The 24,575-nt window shown below is 40.8% G+C and overlaps 1 protein-coding gene across 4 annotated transcripts in view; it reads right to left on the bottom strand.

The window, feature by feature from the left end:
* LARGE1 (LARGE xylosyl- and glucuronyltransferase 1) overlaps positions 1-24,575 on the bottom strand; it is a 371,084-nt gene that overhangs the window by 128,032 nt on the left and 218,477 nt on the right. For all 4 annotated transcript variants that reach the window (XM_038396618.2, XM_043519916.1, XM_043519928.1 and 1 more), the window contains one exon: positions 24,125-24,296. In XM_038396618.2, the coding sequence (XP_038252546.1) occupies positions 24,125-24,296 (172 nt within the window). The remainder of the gene's footprint in view (positions 1-24,124; positions 24,297-24,575) is intronic.

The following is a 24,575-nucleotide window of genomic DNA, read 5'->3' on the forward strand; positions in this document are numbered from 1 at the left end:
CACATTTATATTGGATTGCTCTGATAGGGAATGTCACTTTATAATTATTATGTTGCAGCTGTGATCAAGAGGCTGGATCTGGATTTGATGCTACAAAATCCTTGGTTCATCTCCCTTGGCATGAGGAATATGCTCCATGTCCATATTTTTTCCTCTTTATCAGCTCTACTCTGTAGAGCAAAGTAGACTATGTTGGAGCAACAAGGGTCCTAGGCGCATGGTTAGTGTAGGTATCTGGATGCTGGATTAAAATTAGGTGCATACTGGTGCAAGGGCATCTGTCTATTCAGATGTTCTCTCTCTTTCAAGAGTGCCCCCAGTGGAGTTCCAATATGATCATGCCCCCTGAAGTGCAAGTTTGCTGGTTTTGAAAAGCTGTTGAATAAAACACACTTAGTGCGGTACTCTTAGATGTTAGCAAATGCCAACAGCTATAGACCCTGCAAAATGAAATCTATAGTGTGAGAGAGAAACAGAGAATGAAGTCCCTGCATTCAGAACCACTGTATCACAGAGGATGCATATGGGGCCAAGTTCAGACCTAGTGTAAGCAAGGTACAGCGGACCCTCTCTAGAGTGCGCGTCGCTATAGTGCGGATTCACATATAGCGCGGTTGCGTCAGTGGATCCCAAATTTAAATATTTAAATTGGGATCCATGGTAACGCGGTATCATGCATGGATCCCGAACCCCGTATTCTAGCGAGAGTCCGGTATATAACTCTTTACTTCAATGGAGCTATACCAATTTGTACCTAGTCTGAATTTAGCCCATTAATCCTACACTACAAGGGAATGTAGCATTTTTCATACTCTTCCTCATAAAAAACCCTGTTGTTTCATCACTTAATGTTGGCTTTGCCCTGAATAATAAATAACCACCTACTCTCCCACTGAGAAGCAGGGCGGTGATGACCCCTGTCAGAAAAGTAGCAGAAGAGTTGGGCCAGCAATCCTGTGGCTGAGGCATGCTTTGAAGAGTGAATGGCTGTGTGGGAGGGGCTTTGCCATTGAGCAAACTGTGCTTTATGAACTCTGATCCATGCTGTCATAAGACAAAGGAACTAGTTGCTTTGGGGGGAAAAAAGAGAAATATTAAACCAAATAAAGAACATTCCCAAATGCAAAAGAGTTCAAGGGCTAATTCTGCAATTATAACAGGATGGCAGTGCAGGATGTGGGAAATCCCACTTGATATCTGTCAGAGTGGTCCAGTGGTTAGAACAGTGATCTAAGACTTGGGAGAGAGTGGTTCAATTCTCTGCTCTGCCACAGAGTCCCTGTGCCTTGGTTCCCCATCTGTTAAATAAGGATAACAGCACTTTCCTACCTCATACGAACAGCCATACTGGGTCAGAACAATGGTCCATCTACCCCAGTATCCTGTCTTCCGACAGCGGCCAATACCAGGTGCTTTGGAGGGAATGAACAGAACAGGTAATCATTAAGTGCTCCATCGTCTGTGATCCATTCCCAGCTTCTGGCAAACATGCAGAGCATGGTGTTGCATCCCTGCCCATCCTGGCTATTAGTCATTGATGGACCTATCCTTCATGAATTTATTTAGTTTTTTTTTTGAACCCTGTTATAGTTCTGGCCTTCACAACATCCCCTGGCAAAGAGTTCCACAGGTTGACTGTGCATTGTGTGAAGAGGTATTTCCTTTTGTCTGTTTTAAACCTGCTCTTAATTTCATTGGGTAACCTCCCGTTCTTGTATTATGTGAAGGAGTAAATAACATTTCCTTATTCACTTTCTCCAGATCTGTCAAGATTTTATAGATCTCCATCATATCTCCCATTAGTCGTCTCTTTTCCAAGCTGAAAAGTCCTAGTCTTTTCAATCTCTCCTCATATAGAAGCTATTCCATAACCCTAATTATTTTAGTTGCCCTTCTCGGTACCTTTTCCAATTCCAATACATCTTTTTTGAGATGAAGCATCCAGATCTTCACACAGTATTCAAGATGTGGATGTACCATACATTTATATAGAGGCATTATGATATTTTCTGTCTTATCTATCCCTTTCATAATGGTTCCTAACTGTTAGCATTTTTGACTGCTGCTGCACATTGAGCAGATGTTTTCAGAGAACTAGCCACAATGACTCCAAGATCTCTTTCTTGAGTGATAACAGCTAATTTAGACCCCATCATTTTGTATGTATAGCTGGGATTGTGTTCTCCAATGTGCATTACTATACATATATCAACACTGAATTTCATCTGATATTTTGTTGCCCAGCCACCTGTGAGAAGAAATACATCAAGGACTGTGAGATGTTCAGTTGCTATATTAATGAGGCCCATATAAATTACCTTAGATAGAGTCGTTTTTTTAGCATGAATCTCTGCAAGAAGCAAATTTAAAGGTTATGTGTGTGAACAAAATTTCAAAATTCATTCAGGATAGCATGTGCACCAAAAGTATTTGCACACTTATCCATTTAGAGAAAAGAAACAATGCCATAGGACTTATCTGACCAAGCACAATTGAACAGTACAGCTCTAATTTCCAATACAGTGCCTAATCAGTCCACTGAGAACAAATGTTTGAATACATTCACATAACCAATAATTTTGAGGAAACTGTGACCTATAAAAGGAAAAAGAGGCTCAATTTGAAAAAGTATTTGTTATAAATGATTATTTATTTGTATAGTGGGAGCACATACAGGTGCCAACCAAGATCATGGCTCAATTGCGTTATATATTGTACAAACGCATAGGAAGAGATAACTCCTGCCTCAAAGATTTTGCAAACTAAATAGGCAAGGAAGACAAAGGGAGGGAAATATGTAGTAGTAATATCCCCATTTCACAGACAGGGAACTGAAACACAATGGTATAATAAAGGGACTTACCCATGGTCACACAGTGAATCTGTGGCCGAACTAGTAATTTAACCCAGCTCTTCAGGGTTCCAGACCAGTGCCTTACCTACAAGACTATCTTTCCTGTCCAGTTATTCACTTAGCTCTAGCTATTAGCTCAGCCTTTCTCTTTTAGTTCATATAACTCACCCATCCTTATTCTACCCCTCGACCTCCAGGTGGCCTTTGTAAATACTTATTTTAGGAACAGATACAATAACGTTTTCTAATACTTGGACTGCACTGATATGCATACATTTCTAAAGTTTTTGGTTTTAATATGAAAGTTTTAATAGCTGTTAAGATTGCAAAGGGGTTCAGCTCCACTTGAAGTGTTAATTTTTTTTAGATCTACAAATCAGAGGTTGGGAAAAAAATAAAAAGGAAGTCGAACAAAATTTTCTCAGAAGGTCTGCAATGACTCCTACAGCAACTCTGTTTTCAATTGCAATTTCTGCTAACAGAGTGGCAAAGGAACAGCTCTCTACACTGACTCAATGTGTTAGACTTGACCTTGGAAAATGCTTTGTAATATGCCAGGACACAAAGAATACATAATTCTGTGGCCCAATAATTAGGAAGCATGCACCAATATTATATTCCTGTTTTATATATACTGGTGAGCAAACAAAAGGGTGGGGGAGAAGATGAGTATGAGTATGGAAACCATGGCAGGCTGCACAGTCTGTTTGATGAGGGTAGTTAAGAAGATTAATGTATACTCTAAACTTAACTCCCCAAGTCGGCCAGTGCTCAATAATCTAAAAGACCACGCCAGAGCCTTCATTTCAAGGTGATACAAAATTCTGATGATAAAAGAAGCAGCTGAAAACTTACTTTTAATTAAGGAACAAGCAGGCTGAAACTCCCATGTGCCTAGTAGGAAGCAATATCATTTAGGCAATGGTGTGGGACACTATTATTTATTTAGTTCTTTTTATTGACTAACGGGTTTGAAAGAGAACCAATAACTACTGCTCCTCCCCCAATATCCTTAATAATACAAGAGTATTACTCACCTACATAATGAGAAGATGATGGGGAGTAAGGGAGAGCAATTAGGCAGACAGATGTACAGCTATAAGGCACAGATATAACAATCCCCAGAATGAGGGGGATGGATAAATGACCAGAATTGTATACGAAATATTACATAGTGGTAAGATGAGTAAATTGGTGACAAAAATTAATAGATGGCAGACAGACGGGCAGATAGGTGATGAGCAAATTGATAGGTGAATGCACAGATGGATAGAGAAGTGACAAATACATTAATGAATTATAGATAAAGAGATAAATCAAGATGAGCAGAGATTAAACAGAGCCCACAAAACCAGTTTAAGAGATGTGGAATCGGATTAAATTTCCATGAGGTCCCCAGCAGCCTGCTTCACACCTTTGATGCAAACATCACTTTTAAGCTATTAAAGTTTATCAAAGGTTGTCAAACTACATTGTGTTAAGAGTTTATGAGTCATGGGCGGGAGCTTTTTCAGAGGGCTCTCTGAGGGTTTGTAGCCTCAGGCAGCAGCATCTGCCAAGACCCATGCCCATGGAGAGTGGCAATTCATCATGGTCATCGGTGACATTTTGCTGACTCTCTCTCTCCCTGGTGCCAAAATCAACTATTTTAGATTTCTGCCCAAATTTCAACAACTTGGTGCTAATGGGAAATTAGCACACCCAGTCCTTCCATCAGCAGTGAGGAGGACCAGCACCTAGCAGGTGTTACTGATGGAGTTCAGAACAAAGAGGGTGCATACTGGACACCGAAAGGCCATGACTCCCCCGTCTCTGTCAATCATTGCAGGGATAAGTGGTATGGGCCCCGGTTCTGCAAGGCCCTTAAGTGCAGGCCTAACATTCAGCATGTGTGCAATCGCAATGAAGTGAAGGAGACTATTTATGTGCTTGAAGTCAGGAATGTGATTAAAGCACTTTGCTAAACAGGGCCCATTGAAACTAGGTTCCAATGTTAGTCAGTCCATGCTGCTATGAGCTATATAAACCTTCCTTCTTCCTCCCACAGCTCAGCCTATACACCTCAAACTCTCCTCTTCTATTTTCTAGTCCTGAGTAGGCTATCAGTCATGCTGAAGTGTATGCGGATAACAGTCCATTAAAGATTCGGATGAGACTAACAACCACATTTCATTAATCACACTACAATCCAGACCTGAACACAGATCGGCAGGTTTGAAAGGCTTGTAATAAGATCCGTCTCCAATGGTTATCACTGGGAGAGGGAATCTTATCTGGATATTGCTATTATCCTGCTTCTTTCTCAAGAAAAAGTGGCCCATGATGATTACCTTATATTTGGAGGGAGGAGGAGTCACCAAAGCTGGAGTACAAGAGAGTAACAGAACCCAGGCTGTTATCCCCATGTTCAGAGAAAGTCCGGACACTTTGTTCAAGGACAAGAAGCCAGATTTACAGAGGAGCTGGGTACCCAAAACTCCCATTGACTTTAAGAGGAACTCTTCTGAAATTCAGGCAAAAGTTTCCAGCTCTTTCTCAGATGCTGTCTTTATTTAGGGCTTTAACAGAAAAACATAAGACACGCAAATGACCTTTCTGCCTAGGGTTCCAAGCCCAGTACTGATTCAGTTACTATTAAACTGCAGCAAGTAAAAGCTAATGGAAACCATCTGAAACAGAGAAATCCCCTTTGTAGCAGCTCTTATTATTAGCTCTCTGGCTTCTTTCAGTGGCTTCCCAGCCCCTTCCCTGGAAAGGTCAGCAGGTGATTTACATCCTGCTGGGTAATTGGCAGGTTAACAAGGATTACTTGCCAAGCATATCTAACTGTTTAACCCCTGCTGACCCTGCATGCCTCTCTGCAGTGGATTGAGGGGTAGCATTCTTTTTCTCAGGGAGCAGGTTGGGGAGGGGTTCTTTCAGCCCAGATAGGTTCTCTACTTGAACACTGAAGGGCCAGTATAGTCTGTCAAAAAATGCCTTTATTTAGTAACTCATCTAAAGGATGAACTGACAAACTTCTGGCCAAAGGGCCAAATCTGAGCAACACTTTTTTGCTCTAGCTTTAGCTCACCAATGCTGTGCTAAATTATCTAACTGTGCTTTATTATAAAAGCCTCTCCCAAGTGAGCAGAGGGAACTGTCCTTGGTCTCTTTAGTTGGATTTTATTATGCAATGTTAAAAATCAACAGGAAAGAGAGGCTGAATGGGGAATAAATACTTTAAGGAACACTGTAGCAGTAACAAAGAACAACCAATGTATTTTTAACATAACTCTGTTCTCAGCTGCAATGAATCTGCTTTGGATTCACATCATTCCCATCTACTAAATTGCCTGCCTCCTGCTTTGTTGAAATTAGTACCATGCAGGATTCTGCAGTACACATCTTTACTGAACTGCCAGATCAGAGGTAGGAAAAATCATTCCAATTTTAGTAGTCCCCCGATTCTTGTTTGTGGGGACACAGCAATATTATACCTATTGTATGATCTTTGCTGTTTAATGCCCATCTGGGGAGATTTTAAACCATGCAACATCTACAGCTCTTATTTGTGCCCTGGTAAATAGAGCTGGGTTCACAGGATCAAAGCATTTCTCCTGTATCTGTCAAGGAACTTGCACGTATGCAGTGTAGTTGTAGCCATGTTGGTCCCAGGATATTAGAGAGACAAGGTGGGTGAGAGAATAGCTTTTATTGGACCAACTTCTTCTGGCAAGAGACACAAGCTTTCAAGCTACACAGAGCTCTTCTTCGGGCCTGGGAAACATACTCCCAGCATCACAGCAAAATGCAACAGACAGTTTAGCATAAGAAGTTAGCACACATTGTAAGGGACCATTCAAGGTAGACTGGCCTGTTAACACCTCTGCAGCCATAAGACAAAAAGGGGGTTTAGTGGGTTACAGGTTGTTGTAATAAACCATAAATTCAGTCTCTCTGTTCAGTCCATGATTTTTAGTACCGAGCAGAGTTATGAATTTAAGCTCCCAGGCTTGTCTTTTGAAAGTGTTGTGTAAGTTTCCTTTGAGGATAGGGACGGATAGGTCAGATATATAGAGAGACCGCTTTGTGAAAAGTGTTTGCCTATACGTGATAGAGTGTTTTTCTCTTTTACCATTTTCCTGTGTGAGTTTATTTGAGAGCATAGTGACTGTCTGGTTTCACCCATACAGTTGTTATATTGGGGCATTTCCTGCACATTGATGATGTTCCCCACAAAGCCACAGTCTGATACACTGTCTATTCCCTAAAAAGAAAAGGAGTACTTGTGGCACCTTAGAGACTAACAAATTTGTTAGTCCCTAAGGTGCCACAAGTACTCCTTTTCTTTTTGCGAATACAGACTAACACGGCTGCTACTCTGAAACCTGTCTATTCCCCAATACTCTCCATGGGAATGAAATCCTCCCTCCCTCCACTGAGGTGGCATGACACAGCAATTTGGGACAGGTGAGGCAGGAGAAAACTCACATAAACAACCTTGAGCCTTCTCATTATGGGGTCCTGTCAGATGACTTTAGAGGAGGCCTCAGCTGCTCTAGCACTAGTCTGGGAGCAGGTGACAATCAAATGAGGTTTCAAGTTCTCTGGGTGAGTTTATCATGACTATGGACTGATACTACAGCAGAAAGCAGCATTTTAACACACATGCACGCACACACCCGTCTATTTCCTGACGATGTATGTGGATGAAAGCACAGAAGCTATCAGCATTTGTGCCTAACTGGCCTCTAAATAAAGATCTTTTGAAACCAGCAAGGAAACACAACTGCCTATAACAAAGTAAAGAGTAAGGCAAGACTGTTAGAGAGTACAGGAATAGGCTGAGATAGCCTATTCTAAATTAGAGGTGGGAAGACTGCTGTGAAAATGGATTTGTATTGAATGTAGCCAGTTAGTAAGATTAATGAGGGCAGGAATCACATTGCATGGTGGTCAATCTTCAATAATTTAAGGATAATAGAAACTAATTTCAATGTGATAAAAAACTCCCTCTTATTTGAAATTTGGCTGAGGCTTCTGAATGGAACAGAGAGGCCAAACTTTGCGAAGTCAGGATGCCATCAGGTGCAGAGAGAACTAAGAAGTGCTGTAGAAACAATTAGTAATAATAATAATCCTCATCTATTTTTGACTCTTTCATCTGCAGCATCCCACATTTTGCCTCAGTTTTTAATAAAGATAATGAGGAACTTGGGGGCAGTGGCAGGATGACTAATGTGAATGAAGATATGGAAATAGAAATTATCACCTCCAAGATGGTAAGCCACACTCAAACAGTTTAATGAGACCAAATTGAGGTGAGCAGATAATCTCATTTCAAGAATATTAAAGGAACTGGCACATTACATTACAAATCCAACAGCCAGGATATATAATGAATCTGTAAACTCAGAGGTCATACCCTGTGACTGGAGAATTGGAAATACAATACCCACATTTAAGAAAGGACAAAAAAGTGATCCAGAAAACTACAGGCCCATTAATTTGACCTCAATTGTATGCAAGATCTTAGAACAAATTTTGAAAGAGAGAGTACTTGAAGACATAGAGTTAAATGGTAATTGGTTTTACTGAAGGTAGATTGTTCCAGACCAACCCGAACTCTTTCTTTGAAAAGATATCCGATTTTCTAGACAAAGACAAAGCAGGAGATCTAATCTATCTTAATTTCAGTAAAGCATCTGATACAATTCCACATGGAAACCATTAATTAAACTGGAGAAGTTGGGGATTAATATGGGAATCAAAAGGCGGGTGAGGAACTGGATAAAGGGGAGATTACAATGGGTCATGCTGAAGGTGAACAGTCAGGCGGGAGGGAGGTTACTAGTGGAGTTCCTCAAGGATCAGTCTTGGGACCAATTTTATTTAATATTTTCATCAACGAGCTTGGCACAAAGAGTAGGAGCGTCCCAAATTTTTTTGCAGATGACACAAAGTTGAGAGGGATTGCCAATACAGAGGAGGACTGGAATATCAGACAAGAAGATCTGGATGACCTTGAAAACTGAAATAATAAAAATATTGATGAAATTTAATAGTGCAAAGTCATGCACTTACGGACTTACAACAAGAATTTTGCTATAAACTGAATAGTTATCTTTTGAAAAAAACAGAGGAGGAAAGAGACTTGGGTGTACTGGTCAATCACAGGATAACTATGAGCTGCCAATATGATGCAGGCATAAAAAAAGGCTAATGCAATTCCTTGACACATCAGGAGAGGTATATCCAGTCGATATAAGGAAGCGTTATCACCATTGTACAAGGCATTGGTGAGACCTCATCTAGAACACTGTGTATGGTTCTGGTCCCCATGTTTAAAAAAGATGAATTCAAACGGGAAAAGATGCAGAGCATGCCTACTAGAATGATCTGAGGAATGGAGAATCTACTTTATGACAGGAGACTTAAGGAGCTTGGCTTGTTTAGCCTAAGAAAACGAGAGCTGAGTTTGTTCTCTGTAAATATATCAGAGCGATAAACATCAGAGAGGGAGAGGAGTTATTTAAGTCAAGGGCCAATGCTGGCACAAGAACAAATGGATATAAACTGGCCATCAACAGGCTTAGGCTTGAAATTAGATGAAGGTTTCTAACCATCAGAGGCGTGAAGTTCTGGAACAGCCTTCCATGGGGAGTAGTGGGGTCATAAAACCTAAGTGGTTTCAAAGACAGAGCTTGATAAGTTTATGGAGGGGATGATATGATGTGACTTCTTACAATGACATGTAGCCAATCTGCGACAGCTAGTAGCAAATATCTCCAATAGCTGGTGATGGGACACTAGTTGGGGAGGGCTCTGAGTTGCTACAGAGAATTCTTTCCCAGGTGTCTGACTGCTGGGTCTTGCCCACATGTTCAGGGTCTATCTGATCACTATATTTGGGATCAGGAAGGAATTTTCTCCCAGGTCAGATTGGCAGAGACCCGGGGAGGGTGGGGGTGGGTTGCCTTTTTCTGCAGCATGGGGCATGAGTCACTTGCTGGTTTGAACTAGAGTAAATTGTGGATACTCTAATTTGAAGTCTTTAAATCAAGATTAGAGGATTTCAGTAACTCAGCTAGAGATTATGGGCCTACCACAGGAGTGGGTGAATGAGGTTCTGAGGTCTGCAATATGGAGAAGGTCAGACTAGGTGATCATGATTGTCCCTTCTGGCCTTAAAGTCTATGAGATTTGTCAAAGTTATCTGGCAAGCCAAGAACAATGGAGAGTTCTTAAGCTTCACAAGCTCCTTGTTCCCTTCCTCCCCCTATGGCCTTCCCACAAGTTAACAACTAGACACTTCTACAATCATTAAAATATGCAGTACCAGAAACGTCCATACAAAAGTCACAATCATACTTGCCCATACTAATAATGGCTAGTAATAATCTCCACATCTGACCAGCTATATACCTTATCTTACATCTTCCCAGATGCCCCACCTCCAAGATGACCTTTGTTGTACACCCTAACATCAAGGATCTAGGGGTCCAGACAGGAAAGCAAGAATCAGAATCAAACCCCATCAGAGAAAACACTCTGCCACCAGGGTATATTAGCCCAAGCCCAGCTGCTAAAGGTATCACACAGAGAGGGAGAGTCTCGGTGGTAGCCAGATCAAAAAACATTTAGGGCTTCATAGGTCAAAACCAATATCCTAAAGCTATTAGGCAGCCACCCCAAACTGCAAAATACAGGTCTAATGTGGTTCTGTGCATGAAGCACTGCTTAATAAGAAACCTGCTTCTTTCTGCAGTTCTAATTTCAGCTTCTGAATAGGCTTAAGAGTGACTCCATGTAGAGCCCATTAACGCAGTCTAGTATTTTTAATATCTATAACTATCATGACAAGTTTCAGAGTAGCAGCCGTGTTAGTCTGTATCCGCAAAAAGAAAAGGAGTACTTGTGGCACCTTAGATGCATCCGATGAAGTGAGCCGTAGCTCACAAAAGCTTATGCTCAAATAAATTTGTTAGTCTCTAAGGTGCCAAAAGAACTCCTTTTCTTCTTATCATGACAAGATTTCTAATGTTAAAGTCACTAAAATATACTCCAAGTCTTGGCTTTTTTTTTTTTTAAATTAAACTAATGTTGTTGTCTGAGGGTTTACTCAAGCAATCTGACTGGATAATACTGCACTGGGACTCAGTATTATTGGCCTCTGAGGTAAGTACAGTAATAGACAGTTACTGACATCACATGACTGTTTTCAGCCAACCACGAAACAATATTTTCTTCTTGAATTTAACATCCTCTTTATTTTTATCATTCATTATATAACTCTAACTATATTATGAAACTTCTACAGAGGTGAGTGACAGATTTGTAAAAAAAGACCTTAGATAAAATAAAGTGGTTTACTACTATTATCAATGTCTGAAAACATTATATTAAGAGAGAGAGGACAAAATTTTCACCCAAAACAGCATGCTTCTATGGTAATAAAGGACAGCTCTGTGTCATTATGGCAATAATATATAATAATGTAATAATTATAAAACAATAATATAAAACCAAAGCAGAGAGTCACAGAAATCAAAGGTTTCAGAGTAGCAGCCACGTTAGTCTGTATTCACAAAAAGAAAAGGAGTACTTGTGGCACCTTAGAGACTAACAAATTTATTAGAGCATAAGCTTACATCCGATGAAGTGAGCTGTAGCTCACGAAAGCTTATGCTCTAATAAATTTGTTAGTCTCTAAGGTGCCACAAGTACTCCTTTTCTTTTTACAGAAATCAAACATCACCTCACTGTTGTTCTGAGCTATTTCCCACTGCACAAACCACTCTGAGCCCACTTCCTCCACATTCTAAGAACACAACTGGTGTTTTATGAGCAAAACTCTTTAGGAAGAAGAGGAAAGCAACAAGGCTTTTCCTGCATAGCAACAGAATTGCAGAGATTTCTTACAGTCCCCTCTTTGAAGCTACGAACAGGGGCCCATAACTGAGGCTTTTAGGCACTACTGCAATACAAACAACAAACAAGGATAATAATACTAGAAATAATTACTCATGCCAGAAGGGGGTGACATTTGCACTACTAATTTGTAGAGCAAAGTAGCAGATTGCAAAACTCAAAGTTAACCTAAATAAATGCTGAATTACTAACTGATAATGTTATTCCACTAGTCACATGAAAAAAGATTTTCCTTTTGTTCAACAATTCTGGCAGAGGGATGCAATCAATCTAGAGAAAGATGTATTGATTTCAATAGAACTATGCTATTTACACCTATTTAGGCCCAAGATAGTGTGACAGGGTCAGGCTAGATGGCTATAGGAGAGTAACAGAAGGCAGATATATTAGCCCCAGGCTAAGTAGGTCCCTTTTCCCTGGGTAAGATAACAGGGAAGGTTCCAGAACAATCAGGAACCTTCTGGAGACAATTAAGACAGGCTGACTAGAACACCTGCAGCCAATCAAGAAGCTGCTAGAATCAATTAAGGCAGGCTAATCAGGGCACCTGGGTTTTAAAAAGGAGCTCACTTCCGTTTGTGGTGTGCGTGTGAGGAGCTGGGAGCAAGAGGCACTGGGAGCTGAGAGTGAGAATATGGACTGTTGGAGGACTGTGGTGTACAAGCATAATTGGACACCAGGAGGAAGGTCCTATGGTGAGGATAAAGAAGGTGCTGGGAGGAGGCCATGGGGAAGTAGCCCAGGGAGTTGTAGCTGTTGCACAGCTGTTCCAGGAGGCACTCTAGACAGCTGCATTCCCTGGGCTGGAACCTGGAGTAGAGGGTGGGCCCAGGATCCCCCCAAATCCTCCCAACTCCTGGTCAGACACAGGAGTCGTCGACCTGGACTGTGAATTCAGAAAAATGGCCAGGTTGACGGCTGCCGTGAAGCTCCAAGGTGAGCAAATCTGCCAATAAGTGCAAGACCCACCAAGGTAGAGCAGGAACTTTGTCACAATAGATAAAATCCACTAACATTACAGCCATGTGTCTTTTCTTGATTCCTCATTCCCTTTCTCTATTTCTTGATTCCTTTCTCTCCTGCTCTCTGTACCCCATTTTCATTCCCCCCTTTTATCCCGATACCATTTTCTCTCTTTTTCCTCCTATTATTTTCACTTTTTTATTGTTTATCATGTTTGAATGAATTAGATGACCATGAGAATCAAACTGATGTCAGTGTGCAAATGTCCTCTTACAGCTCTGCCAAAGACTTCAGATCCCGACCCCTGCAGTTCCAGTCCTAGGCCTCTACACAGCTCTGCTAATCCAATTCAACCCTGACCTGCATTTCTCTTGAGCAGAGACAGACAACCGTATCAAAATGTCTGATAGCTCTGTGACCCAACTCTTTATTTGTGATCTACACTAGATACCTAGAGATGAAAGGCTTGCATATTTAATCGCTGTTGCCCCTAGTCACCTCTCCTCACCTTTTGATAATTGTCCTATAAAGGAAAGTTCAAGTGCACAGTAAGAATAGTTATGTAAATCCTATAATCAAGGAGCCAGAATCTTCTACTGGTGTAAATTGGCATTACTCTATTGACTTCAATGTTGCAATGCTAATTTATTTCAGCTGAGGATCAGGCCCACCAATTTAATCAGCACTCATCTTTATTACGTAGCTGCAGTGAAGATCACTTGACTCTCCATGCTACTGGTAGAGCTGATGTTGATATGGCTTAACAATGAGGAATTTTGGCAATAAGCCTGTAGGCAGCCCTTCAGGGGTGCCCCATGGCACCCACAACAATCACATCCTGAAGTATTCAGGAAGGAAGTATTCCACCATCACTGGCTACTGAACCAACGTTTGTAGAGGACTCAGTGGTGCAGTGGATTAGTGGAATTCTGGAGACCGTGGGCCACATTCAGAGGGGATGTAAATGTGGCTTATGCTTCAATAAAATGGTCTAAATATAAATTAGAGTAAATTATGCACTGAAGGGGCAGAAGGGCAGAGCTGTAGTGGGAAAGGCTGTCAGCAACAACAAGATATAAGATAAAGCAGGGTGTTTTATCTTGTACCTTCTTACATCCAACTGCTGGTTTTTCTTACTACACCATTACCTTTCCGTCCCCAATGGTCAAGATTCCCGGGTGTGTCAGAGCAGACCCCTTTCCAGTGTCTCAAATTCTGGAGGATGCCAGGAATCAAATCGGCTCCAGTGAGAGCAGTCTCAGGGATGTTCTAACTTATCCTGCAGATAACATCTCCCAAGGAGCTATTCTGCTGACATACCCTTGCCAATCTCAGAATGACAATCTATGCCAATAGGACCAGATGTAGCTGATGTTGGGCTAGCGTGATATAACTGAGGATTTTCTTAAACTAGGGGAATCCTTAGGTGCTGCCATCAGTCATTGGGTCCCCTTTGCAGCTTTCAAGCCATGCAAAGGAGACATAGTAGGGCTGAGGAATTTACCCTGAATATACCAGTTTACACTCATTCCAGCTAAACAAAGTGTAATTATATACACCACCTGTGAATTTGGTCCAAATCTTATACAGAAAACAAGTGAAAATTAATCTGTTATCTCAACCTAGCCTCCATTTGCCATATCACAAAACTACTACACATTTTGGTATGCCTGGCAGTCCTAACTCAGAATAAACCCAGAAAAGAAAGAATAAGGAGCACTGCACCTCACCCCTAACTTGCACCAATGAAGCTGTAATGGAAACAATCCTAGAAGAACGGTGTGCGCTGGCAGGTCAGAACTGGGGTTCATTTGTACAATTCTGCAAGGGAAGCTTGCACTATGCCTGGCTTAAATCAGTGCTGTTATTTCTTCACATCTACTAGCATTTAACATACTAAAATAAAAGTCTGTGACACACTGGGTTTTAGTTCATCATGGAGTTTCGGTTGAAAGTTTTTCAACCATCTCTGGTGTATATTTGGAGTGACCAGGGCTAAAACCCATTTCTATGCCTTGAGGCATTGCTAAGATTTACTTCAAGAAAAGAGAGTTAGAGGAAGAAAAGCCCCTCCATTTAACTGAAATGCTTGGCATGCGCTGAATGCAAGCTGAAGATTACTATAAAGGGCATGGAGAAGAACAAGCTCAAGCCCTAAGTAAACTACAGACACTTGGGAGGAGGAGTAGGTCATTACACACAAATCTATTTCTTTCTTCTGTCATTGGTCTGGGATTCAAAGGTCCTTGGTTTTTTAGGATACTAGCCTAGGTTAGAAGTAAACATGAGTGTTCTCTATTATTTCTACAGAAGTGGACTGATTATAGATTTTCTTTAAACATATGATTTGTTGTTGGGGTTTTTTTTCCCACTGACTCACACATCCAGTGACTTTGTACACAGAATTACTTCAACAGTGTAATACATCAGCTTAATTTGATAAGCCTTTTCCCCCCTTTCCGGGTATTGCAAACAGCAGTATCACAATCTCATACTGCTGATGGGGCAATCATAGCACTGACCTCTGGGCAATGCATTCCACCTTCCAACTCCAGCCTGCAAGACAGATGTCCTCCAAGCCATTCTGTAACCTATGCACTTTCTTGTGCCATTAAGGATAGTATTAGACATGATTTGCAGCATGAAACCCAAAAAGGTGAAATCTCAGATGAGAGCTTTGTAATTGGAAATGGGGCCTTAGGTCCTTAAAAGTATGGATTGTTACTGCTGTGCTAGGTTGGTTAAGAAAATATGTCTGGCCCAGAGCTGGAGAAAATAGAATATCAAGTTATTACAATGCACGTCACAGAGAACAACGAAAAGCAAATGTTTTTGATAGATTTCCATGCCTAGGGCCCTTGTTCTAATCACACGTAATCTATCTATTAGATATAGATATTTCTTTAGTCCCAGCAATACAACTATCAAACCTTAGAGTAAACTTCATTTGTTATGGGAATGACCCATGTGCCTGATCCTCTGGGCTTTTTCACTTATGTCAAGTGAAATCATCATTACAGACTCGTAGCTAAATGTTGTTGGAATGATGGACTGGTAGCTCTTTACTCCACATTCATGGTCTGTTTATTCATCTGCTCTGTTTACTGAGAATCACTGAATATAGAAGCTACCAGCACCAGTATTAGTAAATGGACTAAGAACATGCGTTTCCTTCAGGGGAATATTTGACAGTGTATTTTTAAGCCATATAGGAGAAATAAAGTGTAAACAAGTTGTGAATTGATGAGAAACAAAATGCATCAGTAAGAAGTCTGATTATTGCATGAAGGGTATATTGCATCATGGTGGGGGGGGGAATCAACCCACCAAGATGTCTGTCAGCACTCAGCAGCTCCTGATTTGTTCCTTTTATTATTGCACGTAGGTTTCTCATTTCTATAGAGTCCTCCACAAATCCTCAGATCCCCAACACTTTTATCCCCACCCCTGAATTGTCCCTCTCCTGCACTGGTGAGACAAGGCCATTGAAGAGTTGTTTCTTCACCCTATGCCCATCCTCTGGAGGCTGAATGTTCTGCCTCCTGAAAATTCTCAGCCTGTGCTGGATCTAGGGAGCTTGGGACCTGAACTCTGATCTCAAATTATGTCCACCACCAGGCAGACACTTATCAGATTTCTTTCAACAAAGGCTTGCAATAAAAGTCCTTCACAAAGTAACTGACAGAAATGTAATTAAACCAGTTTGAATCTTCCACAAAGTGTTCACAGGAGACCAAGAATATTTTCCTCTTTAATACTGAATAAGTCGTAAAATATTTAGTTTGGAAGTTTGGTAACTCATGGAATCCTACCATGGAGCTCTAAAATGGATGGCATGCCAACACAGACTTAAGAGAAGAGAAGAGAGATGCTGAGAAAGCTCTATATTAGTGCTGAAGAGATAGAAACATTGCTCATGCTTTCTGTATTGCCAAGTTTTGTGCTTTTATTGCAAGTCTTCATGATAGCTGTTGTTTTCTAAAAGACCCAGTTGCTGGAATCGAAAGATGGTAAGTGAATCTCAGCTTTAATTTGTAATGAAGTAAGTTAATAACCCTAATAGTTTTGGAGAAAATCATGAAAACAAGAAAGAAGTGTATCCTAAAGGTTCAGAAACCAAAAAGCAAAGAAACAAATCATATTTTATATATCAGGATTTCCCCTAAGAGATCTCCCAAGTTTCTATACAGCATTGGACCCATAACCTCTAGTTTGTTTTTTTCCTGGAGGTAGAATTGGATGCAGAACAGTTCTGCTAATAGAACAACTACAGATATTTAAAAATCTGTTACCATTTAATTTGGGTGCAATGTATACACAAAACTTTGTGGGCAAGAGCCACTTGCTACATCAAAACCCGTAAGTTGGAACGTGTGCCTGATGACCAGTGTAATAAACTCTCTCCTGTGCATTCATTTGCTGATGTCAACTTTCTCATGAATCACTAAAGGAATATCCTGGCAAAAGCAGAAGAGCAATTATAAAGGAAAAGGTTGTCTTGGCATACAAATGTCTATACACATTTGTCTGACCAGTGGGAGAATGATTAAGCGTTCTTCCTAGCCCCACAGGGTTAGTAAACCCCATTTCCTTGCTGTATCCCCCGTCATTGAAACTTAGTATTTACTTTCAATCATGCTTTCAAGCTTTTATATTGTTCACTCAGATGACTTCAGTACAAAGCCCTACAGGCCCTTTGCCAGGGCCTGTCTGCATCCCTTGTTAGTTCTACAACTAGAAGTAAATTATCCAGCAGCATATGGAGATATGGAAGTACCACCACACACCCCAAAATTTCTTATCAGCTATAGCTATTACACAGGATTCTTGTTGATGAGGTTCAACACTTTTGCAGTGGAAAAATGAGAAAACACATGTTGCAATAATCAGGAATAGGAAACTTTAAACAGATTGGCCCTCCTCAAAAAGAAAATCTATTTCATTTGTGGAATAACCCTAAGAGAGTGATGTACTGTAGTCCAACCATAAAACACTTACACAGGTCTTTCAGAAACTAACAGATGTTTGGTCATAAAAAGAAAAGTACGATTCGGCCTTTTTAGATATCTATAAGAATTCAGATAATTTTCGGTTATTTTAATAGCCACCTTCAGTTATTTTAATGCACAGTGCCACTATCTGATCCTGTTTCCTTCTTAAAATGACCAACTCGTACTGTGGATTTTCATACATGCCAAGGTGCGAGTTGCTAATGCCTTCTCTTGATTAATTAGAAAATGAAAACCCCTACTGTATGGACCAGAACAAACAGAAACATGGCTGGAGGACTGTTCACAAGTAATGCCTCATGCAGCCTGCACAGATCCAGTCTCAGAATGATCTAGGAAAGCTTTAGTGATTTTACTGGTTTCAGAATCGTAGCCGTGTTAGTCTGTATTCGCAAAAAGAAAAGGAGTACTTGTGGCACCTTAGAGACTAACAAATTTATTTGAGCATAAGCTTTCGTGAGCTACAGTTCACTGAATGCATCCAATGAAGTGAGCTGTAGCTCACGAAAGCTTATGCTCAAATACATTTGTTAGTCTCTAAGGTGCCACAAGTACTCCTTTTCTTTTTAGTGATTTTACTGTGAATAGACTGGCAGACTGGACTACAGAGCCTTCTGAAAAACAAACCCTGGTTCACATCCTGTCTTAGGTCTCAGGTGACAATGAATTTTATATTTTCATCTCAGCTTCAAATGGATGTTTGATTGCATCATAAAACCAACATATGCATGTAACCCCCTTGGGATTTAGAGAGCATGGCACCTTTATAACCTTGTCCTGAGGCAGAAGAGGTGCTGGTTGTTCAGGGGGAGAGATGTCGAGAGAGGCAGAGGACAGGGGTATGAGGGTGTCTGTAGCTCCAGACAAGAGGAGCGACAGCGAGCAGGCCTTCACATAGTGAAAGCAGCCGAGAACCAGCCTGAAGCCTGGGAGAGACAGAGTGGCCAACCAGGGATGCCCCAGGATAGGAGCCAGGAGGAGCACTGTGCCAGAAGAAATCACCTGAGAAGGACAAACTGGAGTCAGACCCAGTATCACTGTCACCCAGACCTGTCTGGGGCCATGAGTACTGGGGTTTGTGACCTTGCACTGGGAATAAGGAGGGAGGGTGTAGCTAGTTAAGGTAAAGCCACTCTGTGGAGCTTGCAGAGAGTGGCAGAAGAGGGGTTTGTTGGGGAAAGTTTACTAGTGCAGAGGATGACCAGGAGCACCCAAGACTCACTGCTGAACTGGTACTCTGCCCAGGATTCTTGAACTCTGAGTCTAGATGCATTACTCAGTGTCTATCCTTTTATACTGTGGTACCACTGGGCGCGCGAGTCCTCATGTTGTTCCCCCATCTTCTTCCACTGTTGTGTTCCTCCATTGATCCCTCTTTAAATAAGTATTTTCCTTTCCTATATTTGCTGTACTATTGTGTATGTGTGTGTGTGGGGGGGGGGGGGGTGTGCGTGCATGCGATTGGTGGTGGAGAGGGGAGATAGGTGCCCCTGGGGTGAAAGGGAATTTCCCTGCTGCATCCCACATGCACCTTTTCTTGCCTAGAGCCATCTGCAGAGGAGACTCCATCTTGGCCATGAGGGAACTACAGTTACGCGCAAAAAAGGACTGAGTGTTGTCTTTGTATAGGAAAGGCGAAGGCTAAGGATTAGCAGAAATGATCAAGGCTGAGCTACTTTGAGAGAGCTACACTGGGGGAAACTGAAACAGCACATTCCTACACTATTCCTGACTCTAGCTGATTTGTCAGCCCCTCACTTTCAGGCACATTAACTTCACACAAAAATTAAAAGCAACACACACATATGATATATAAACTGTATAGATCATAGTTCTTGTAGGAGCATTACTAAACCACTTACACAGGAATTTCTTTTTTCTGCTAAAGAAGGTGCAAGATTGCACGAATTTAGATTGTTACCTCAGGCAATCTGCAGAGCAATGTGCGAAAGCGCCTACATGCTAAGTGTTTACAAATTTAAAGTTTGGGATTGACTATGTGCCAATCCCTCTTCAGCTGTGGGCACTAGACCCTGCACCCAAATCACTGTTGACCTTTTCTGGTATTTATGATGTCAGTACAGATTTTTATCACTGTTTGAGCTCTTGACACAAAGCAAACAGGTTCTGTAGCTTGTGTTTATCCATGCAAGGAATAAGAACTGGGATTTCAGTTCCTATCTGTCCACTCTCCTCTTTGGCTGCTTGGACAATAGGGGGCAGTGCATATATCTTAATTCTTTAACAAGCTTTTCAGATATGCATGATGGGATTATGCGAACTATACCATTTATTTTACTTAGTACAGTCAGTTGATTTTTAAACAACTTCCAAATATTTATAGTTAAGTACAGCTGCAAAGGCAAGTGGCCAATTGGATTGTGGAATTGGCTGATACTGCACATGCATTAGAGTGGTATCAGAGGCTAGCTACATTCTCCAAGACCTAAGAGTGGCTATACTTCAACAAAAAAACTTCAAAAACAGACTCCAACGAGAGACTGCTGAATTGGAATTAATTTGCAAACTGGATACAATTAATTTAGGCTTGAATAGAGACTGGGAATGGATGAGTCATTACACAAAGTAAAACTATTTCCCCATGGTATTTCTCCCTCCCACCCCACCCCCCACTGTTCCTCTGATATTCTTAGAGACTAACAAATTTATTAGAGCATAAGCTTTCGTGAGCTACAGCTCACTTCATCGGATGCATCCGATGAAGTGAGCTGTAGCTCACGAAAGCTTATGCTCTAATAAATTTGTTAGTCTCTAAGGTGCCACAAGTACTCCTTTTCTTTTTGCGAATACAGACTAACACGGCTGCTACTCTGAAATCTCCAAGACAGGTATGCTTACAGTTTGTCCCAAGAATCACCAAAGCAGCTTTGGAAGTAAATGATATCATTATGTTTAAAACTGACTCTTCAACACTGACCCCCTCCAGGAACTACTGGGCTCTCATACATGCTTCTGGGTTGTTGCTTACACATGACATTGACTAGGCAAAACCAAGCAAGGATAGCAAGTGCTAGCTGCCAGTAGGCAATTAGGGTTGCCTAATTCTCTCTCTGTGTGGAGACCTATACCCATCAGAGGCAGCAGAACAGAAGTATAGATGGTCCCTGCAAGTCTCCCTAGCTTGAACAACATTCACATGTTAGTTTTGTGGTTCACAGACTAGGTTGTTGTTGGAGGAACACGTTTCTGTCTGGTCATAGCTCTTACACCACAGGTTGGGTTGTAACCTACTGAGATTAAAGGTAAATTGAAGAAACTTGTCCAACATCAACAATCCCAGCTGCCTTATAAAGATACTACTATGTGCTTTTCACTCATCTAATTTCCAAGAGACCAAAGCAAGAGGTGGGAATTTTCATCTATAAAAGGAAAGCATTAATACTTCCTTTGTCTATCTTGTCTATTTAGACTGTATGTTCTTTGAGGCTGGGACTGTCTCTCACCATCTAGCACAATGGGGTCCTGATCAAAGTTGGGGCCTCCATGTGTAATTTAAATGATATGTGATAAAGTCAGAGCCAAAATGGATCTGCCCCATTCAAACCTGGGCTAGAGGAAATAAATGTTTACTAAATAATTAAAGACAAAATCAGAAACTTGAAGGGGGAAAAATCTTTGATTGCTAAAAGGATGGAAGAATAAATATAACAAAACAATTAGCTGATGGGGCCTTTTAAAAATTCTATGACTGATGGAAGAGAACATAGTCTAGGACTTGTTCTTTTCTCAGCAGAATTCATACAATTTCTGCAATGAAAGTGGATTGGCTATACTAGGTTTTACTGCCTGAAAATATTTTACAGCACTTTATCCAAGAATGTGTATGTTCTGTGGTCTTGTTTTTCTGCCCTTCAGCTAAATGGTTTCTCATGTTTGGAACTGTCAGAACCCAATGTGAGATTAATGGAAAACCTAACCTGTGTAAATTAAGCCTCAGAAGCCTGCCCCTACCAGACTGGCTGCAGACAGAAACCTTTGAAGTTAATATTAACATACTGTTTGTTTAAAAAAAATCTACCCTACAGAAAGAGATACTGCAGCGTGCTTAACTTTGGGAGACAGGGAGAGAAAAAGGCTAAAGCGGGAATGTCAAACTCATAGCTGACAAGCTGGATCTGGCCCCCTTAATGCATATATCCAGCCCTCAATAACAGATTCAGATTATACAGTATGAAAATATCCACTACAATATTAATAAATATCTAGCCCTTATGGTTGCAGAGATAACCTTCTAAATGTGACATAGCCTGAAACAATATTTCTAAAACAATCTAAGAGAGGTATGTTTCCCATATTAATCTCAATGATGTGTTGACTCTGAAGCCTAACGGTGCCACTTCAGTGAACAGATTTTCAAATAACCAAGTGCACATATTTATATGAGTAATTTGTGCACTCAGCTACCCTGATTGAGCAACTCTGGTAACTACATAGGCAGAGGAGCAAACAAAGAACAGAAATAGCAATGATTCTAAAAAGCATCCTGTAGCATTTTCCCCCGACTGAGTGATGCTGAATGTAACAGTAACTTTACCAAATACAATATTAGTTATTATACAAGGGCCATATTCTCTCTCCTTGATCTTTGCACAAACCTCGTGTTTTTATTGATTTTTGTTTTATTTTTATTTATTTTTATTTTCCTCACAATACCTGTGAAGGAAGGAACTATACAGGGGTAACAGGGTGAAATTTAAGTGCTTTTGATATACAGGAGGTCAGACGAGATGATCTCTTGGTTCCTTCTGGCTTTAAACTCTTTGAATCTATGAATTTGTGGGAGACCCTGTGTGGCTCAAGGACACAGGATATCCCTAATTCTATAGCCTTGGGTTACAGGCCATAACCACAAATTTATTTTGGGCCTCTCAAGGTAACATATTTGACATGTCTTTGCTGAAAGACCATCCTCAACCTAAACCTCTTCCAGATAGCTTATCCTAGAAAAGAAAATCTGAACCATCAGCCTCTCTAAATCATTATGATCAACTGGAAAATTTAGACTTCCTGGGAACAAACAGAACCACAGACTTCAGATGTTTCTGTGTGTATGTGTGTGTGTTTTTGTAAATGGGAAGAGACTGTGCTGGAGTGTAATATCTGCTATCCCCCAGGATCCCACAGAAGGAAGCTCTGACCCTCTTCCATCCTACACCCACCGTGAAAATACTTTTACTTGCTGAAACATCAGATGAAATTATCACGAGATTTCCAATAGCCATTTCTAGCCAATAATTGGTGTCTGAACATTTCTACCAAGAGAATAGATAGCTCTAAAATTGCCCTCCAGGATGGAGTAGGATGTGGTGTCAGACATCTACAGAGGAGATAACTTCCCTTAACAACAGTATTAATACCATTGTGCTAAGTACTGTCTCAGGAACACGCTGAATTGTCCCAAAGAGGTCTTTTCCGAATTATTGTGAGAAGACTAATGGGAAAACTGAGGAATGGACTAGAGAAGCCTAAAATAATTGTTAAAGATTGATTTTATAAATACAGATGTCAGGCATGCTGGAAATTCATGGCACCATTAAAGAATCAAATCTCTCTGTGATCTGAGAACAAGCGGTAGCTATCCCTCCTAGAGGTTCTGAAGAGAAGAAAAATATCAAACAACAAAAAAGAAGGTTTCAATATTTAAAGAGTGAGCATGGTGCAGCAGGAGTAATAAACCTGGTAGATTCCTGTGGGAGAGAAAATAGGAGTCCAAAGTCACTGAGTGCTACAGTTTTTAATGGGAGTTGTGTGGCTAGCCCCTCCTTATCCATTTGCTTTGAAAATGGCTCTCTCCTTGTCAAACTACGTGACAGACTTCAGGGAGGTAATGGCAGTGGATAGGAGTGAGGGAATCTACTCCAGACTCTTTATATCCAGCAAATGCCTCTATCAACTTATTAACAGAAGCAGGAAATATTTTATCTTCATTCACATAATTGCAGGCAATAATCTGTCCTCCCTTGCATCACTCCAAGTAGGTTCTCCTCATTTGCAGGGATAACAAATAGAGGCTATGTTTAAAACAATCTGTTTGGATTTATTAATAAAAATAATGTGAAATAATGAGGTTATTTGAGTGTTAAACATTTAAAGTTGCCTAGAATTACATTACAGCAGATAATAATTCTTCTCCCCACTATCCACCTTATTCCTGAACTCCCCACCCCCACCAAAATAATAGGAAGAACAAAACTGCTCCAAATGAGTGTTGACAACTGAACCTGCATTGTTGTGAAGAAAAGTACCAAGCAGAGCACACATATTCAAACACCAGAAACCTCAAGAGAAGAAGTATTTAAAAATAAATGTCAGCTTTCCCTCAGCTTAGTTTACAAAAGAAGCATTAAAAATGGCATTAGAATACCTTTGAACTTGTGAAAGACGGCCCATAGCTCAGCAATGTCAGTGGCAAAGGTTATGTCTGTGTCGAGGACAATGACTCGCTCGAGACTGGAAGGGAGAGTCTTTGTCAGAACCAGCTTCATCAACCCATAAATCCCAGAGTAGTGTTTGTTGGGGATCCAGGATACTTCCGACTAACGGGAAAAACGGAGTGGGGGAAGGAAGAGAAGGGGTGAAAAACAAGCTTCATTAGAGACACATTGTTTTATAGATACAAGTTTCCAAAATCTTCCTGACGCTAGTTCTTGCAATGGGGGAGGAACTACTATTGGGGGCCAGCAATAATAGAACTATATGAAGGTAGCCCTGAGCAGACATCTGAAATGCTGTTTTTAAGCCAACATCAGAAATGTACCGAAGTTTCTAAAAGTTTGAATCAAAAAGTAAGTTCTTTGAGGCCCCAGCTTTACTGA

This window comes from Dermochelys coriacea, chromosome 1 (genome assembly GCF_009764565.3).
Source record: "Dermochelys coriacea isolate rDerCor1 chromosome 1, rDerCor1.pri.v4, whole genome shotgun sequence".
Taxonomy (NCBI): Eukaryota; Metazoa; Chordata; order Testudines; family Dermochelyidae; genus Dermochelys; species Dermochelys coriacea.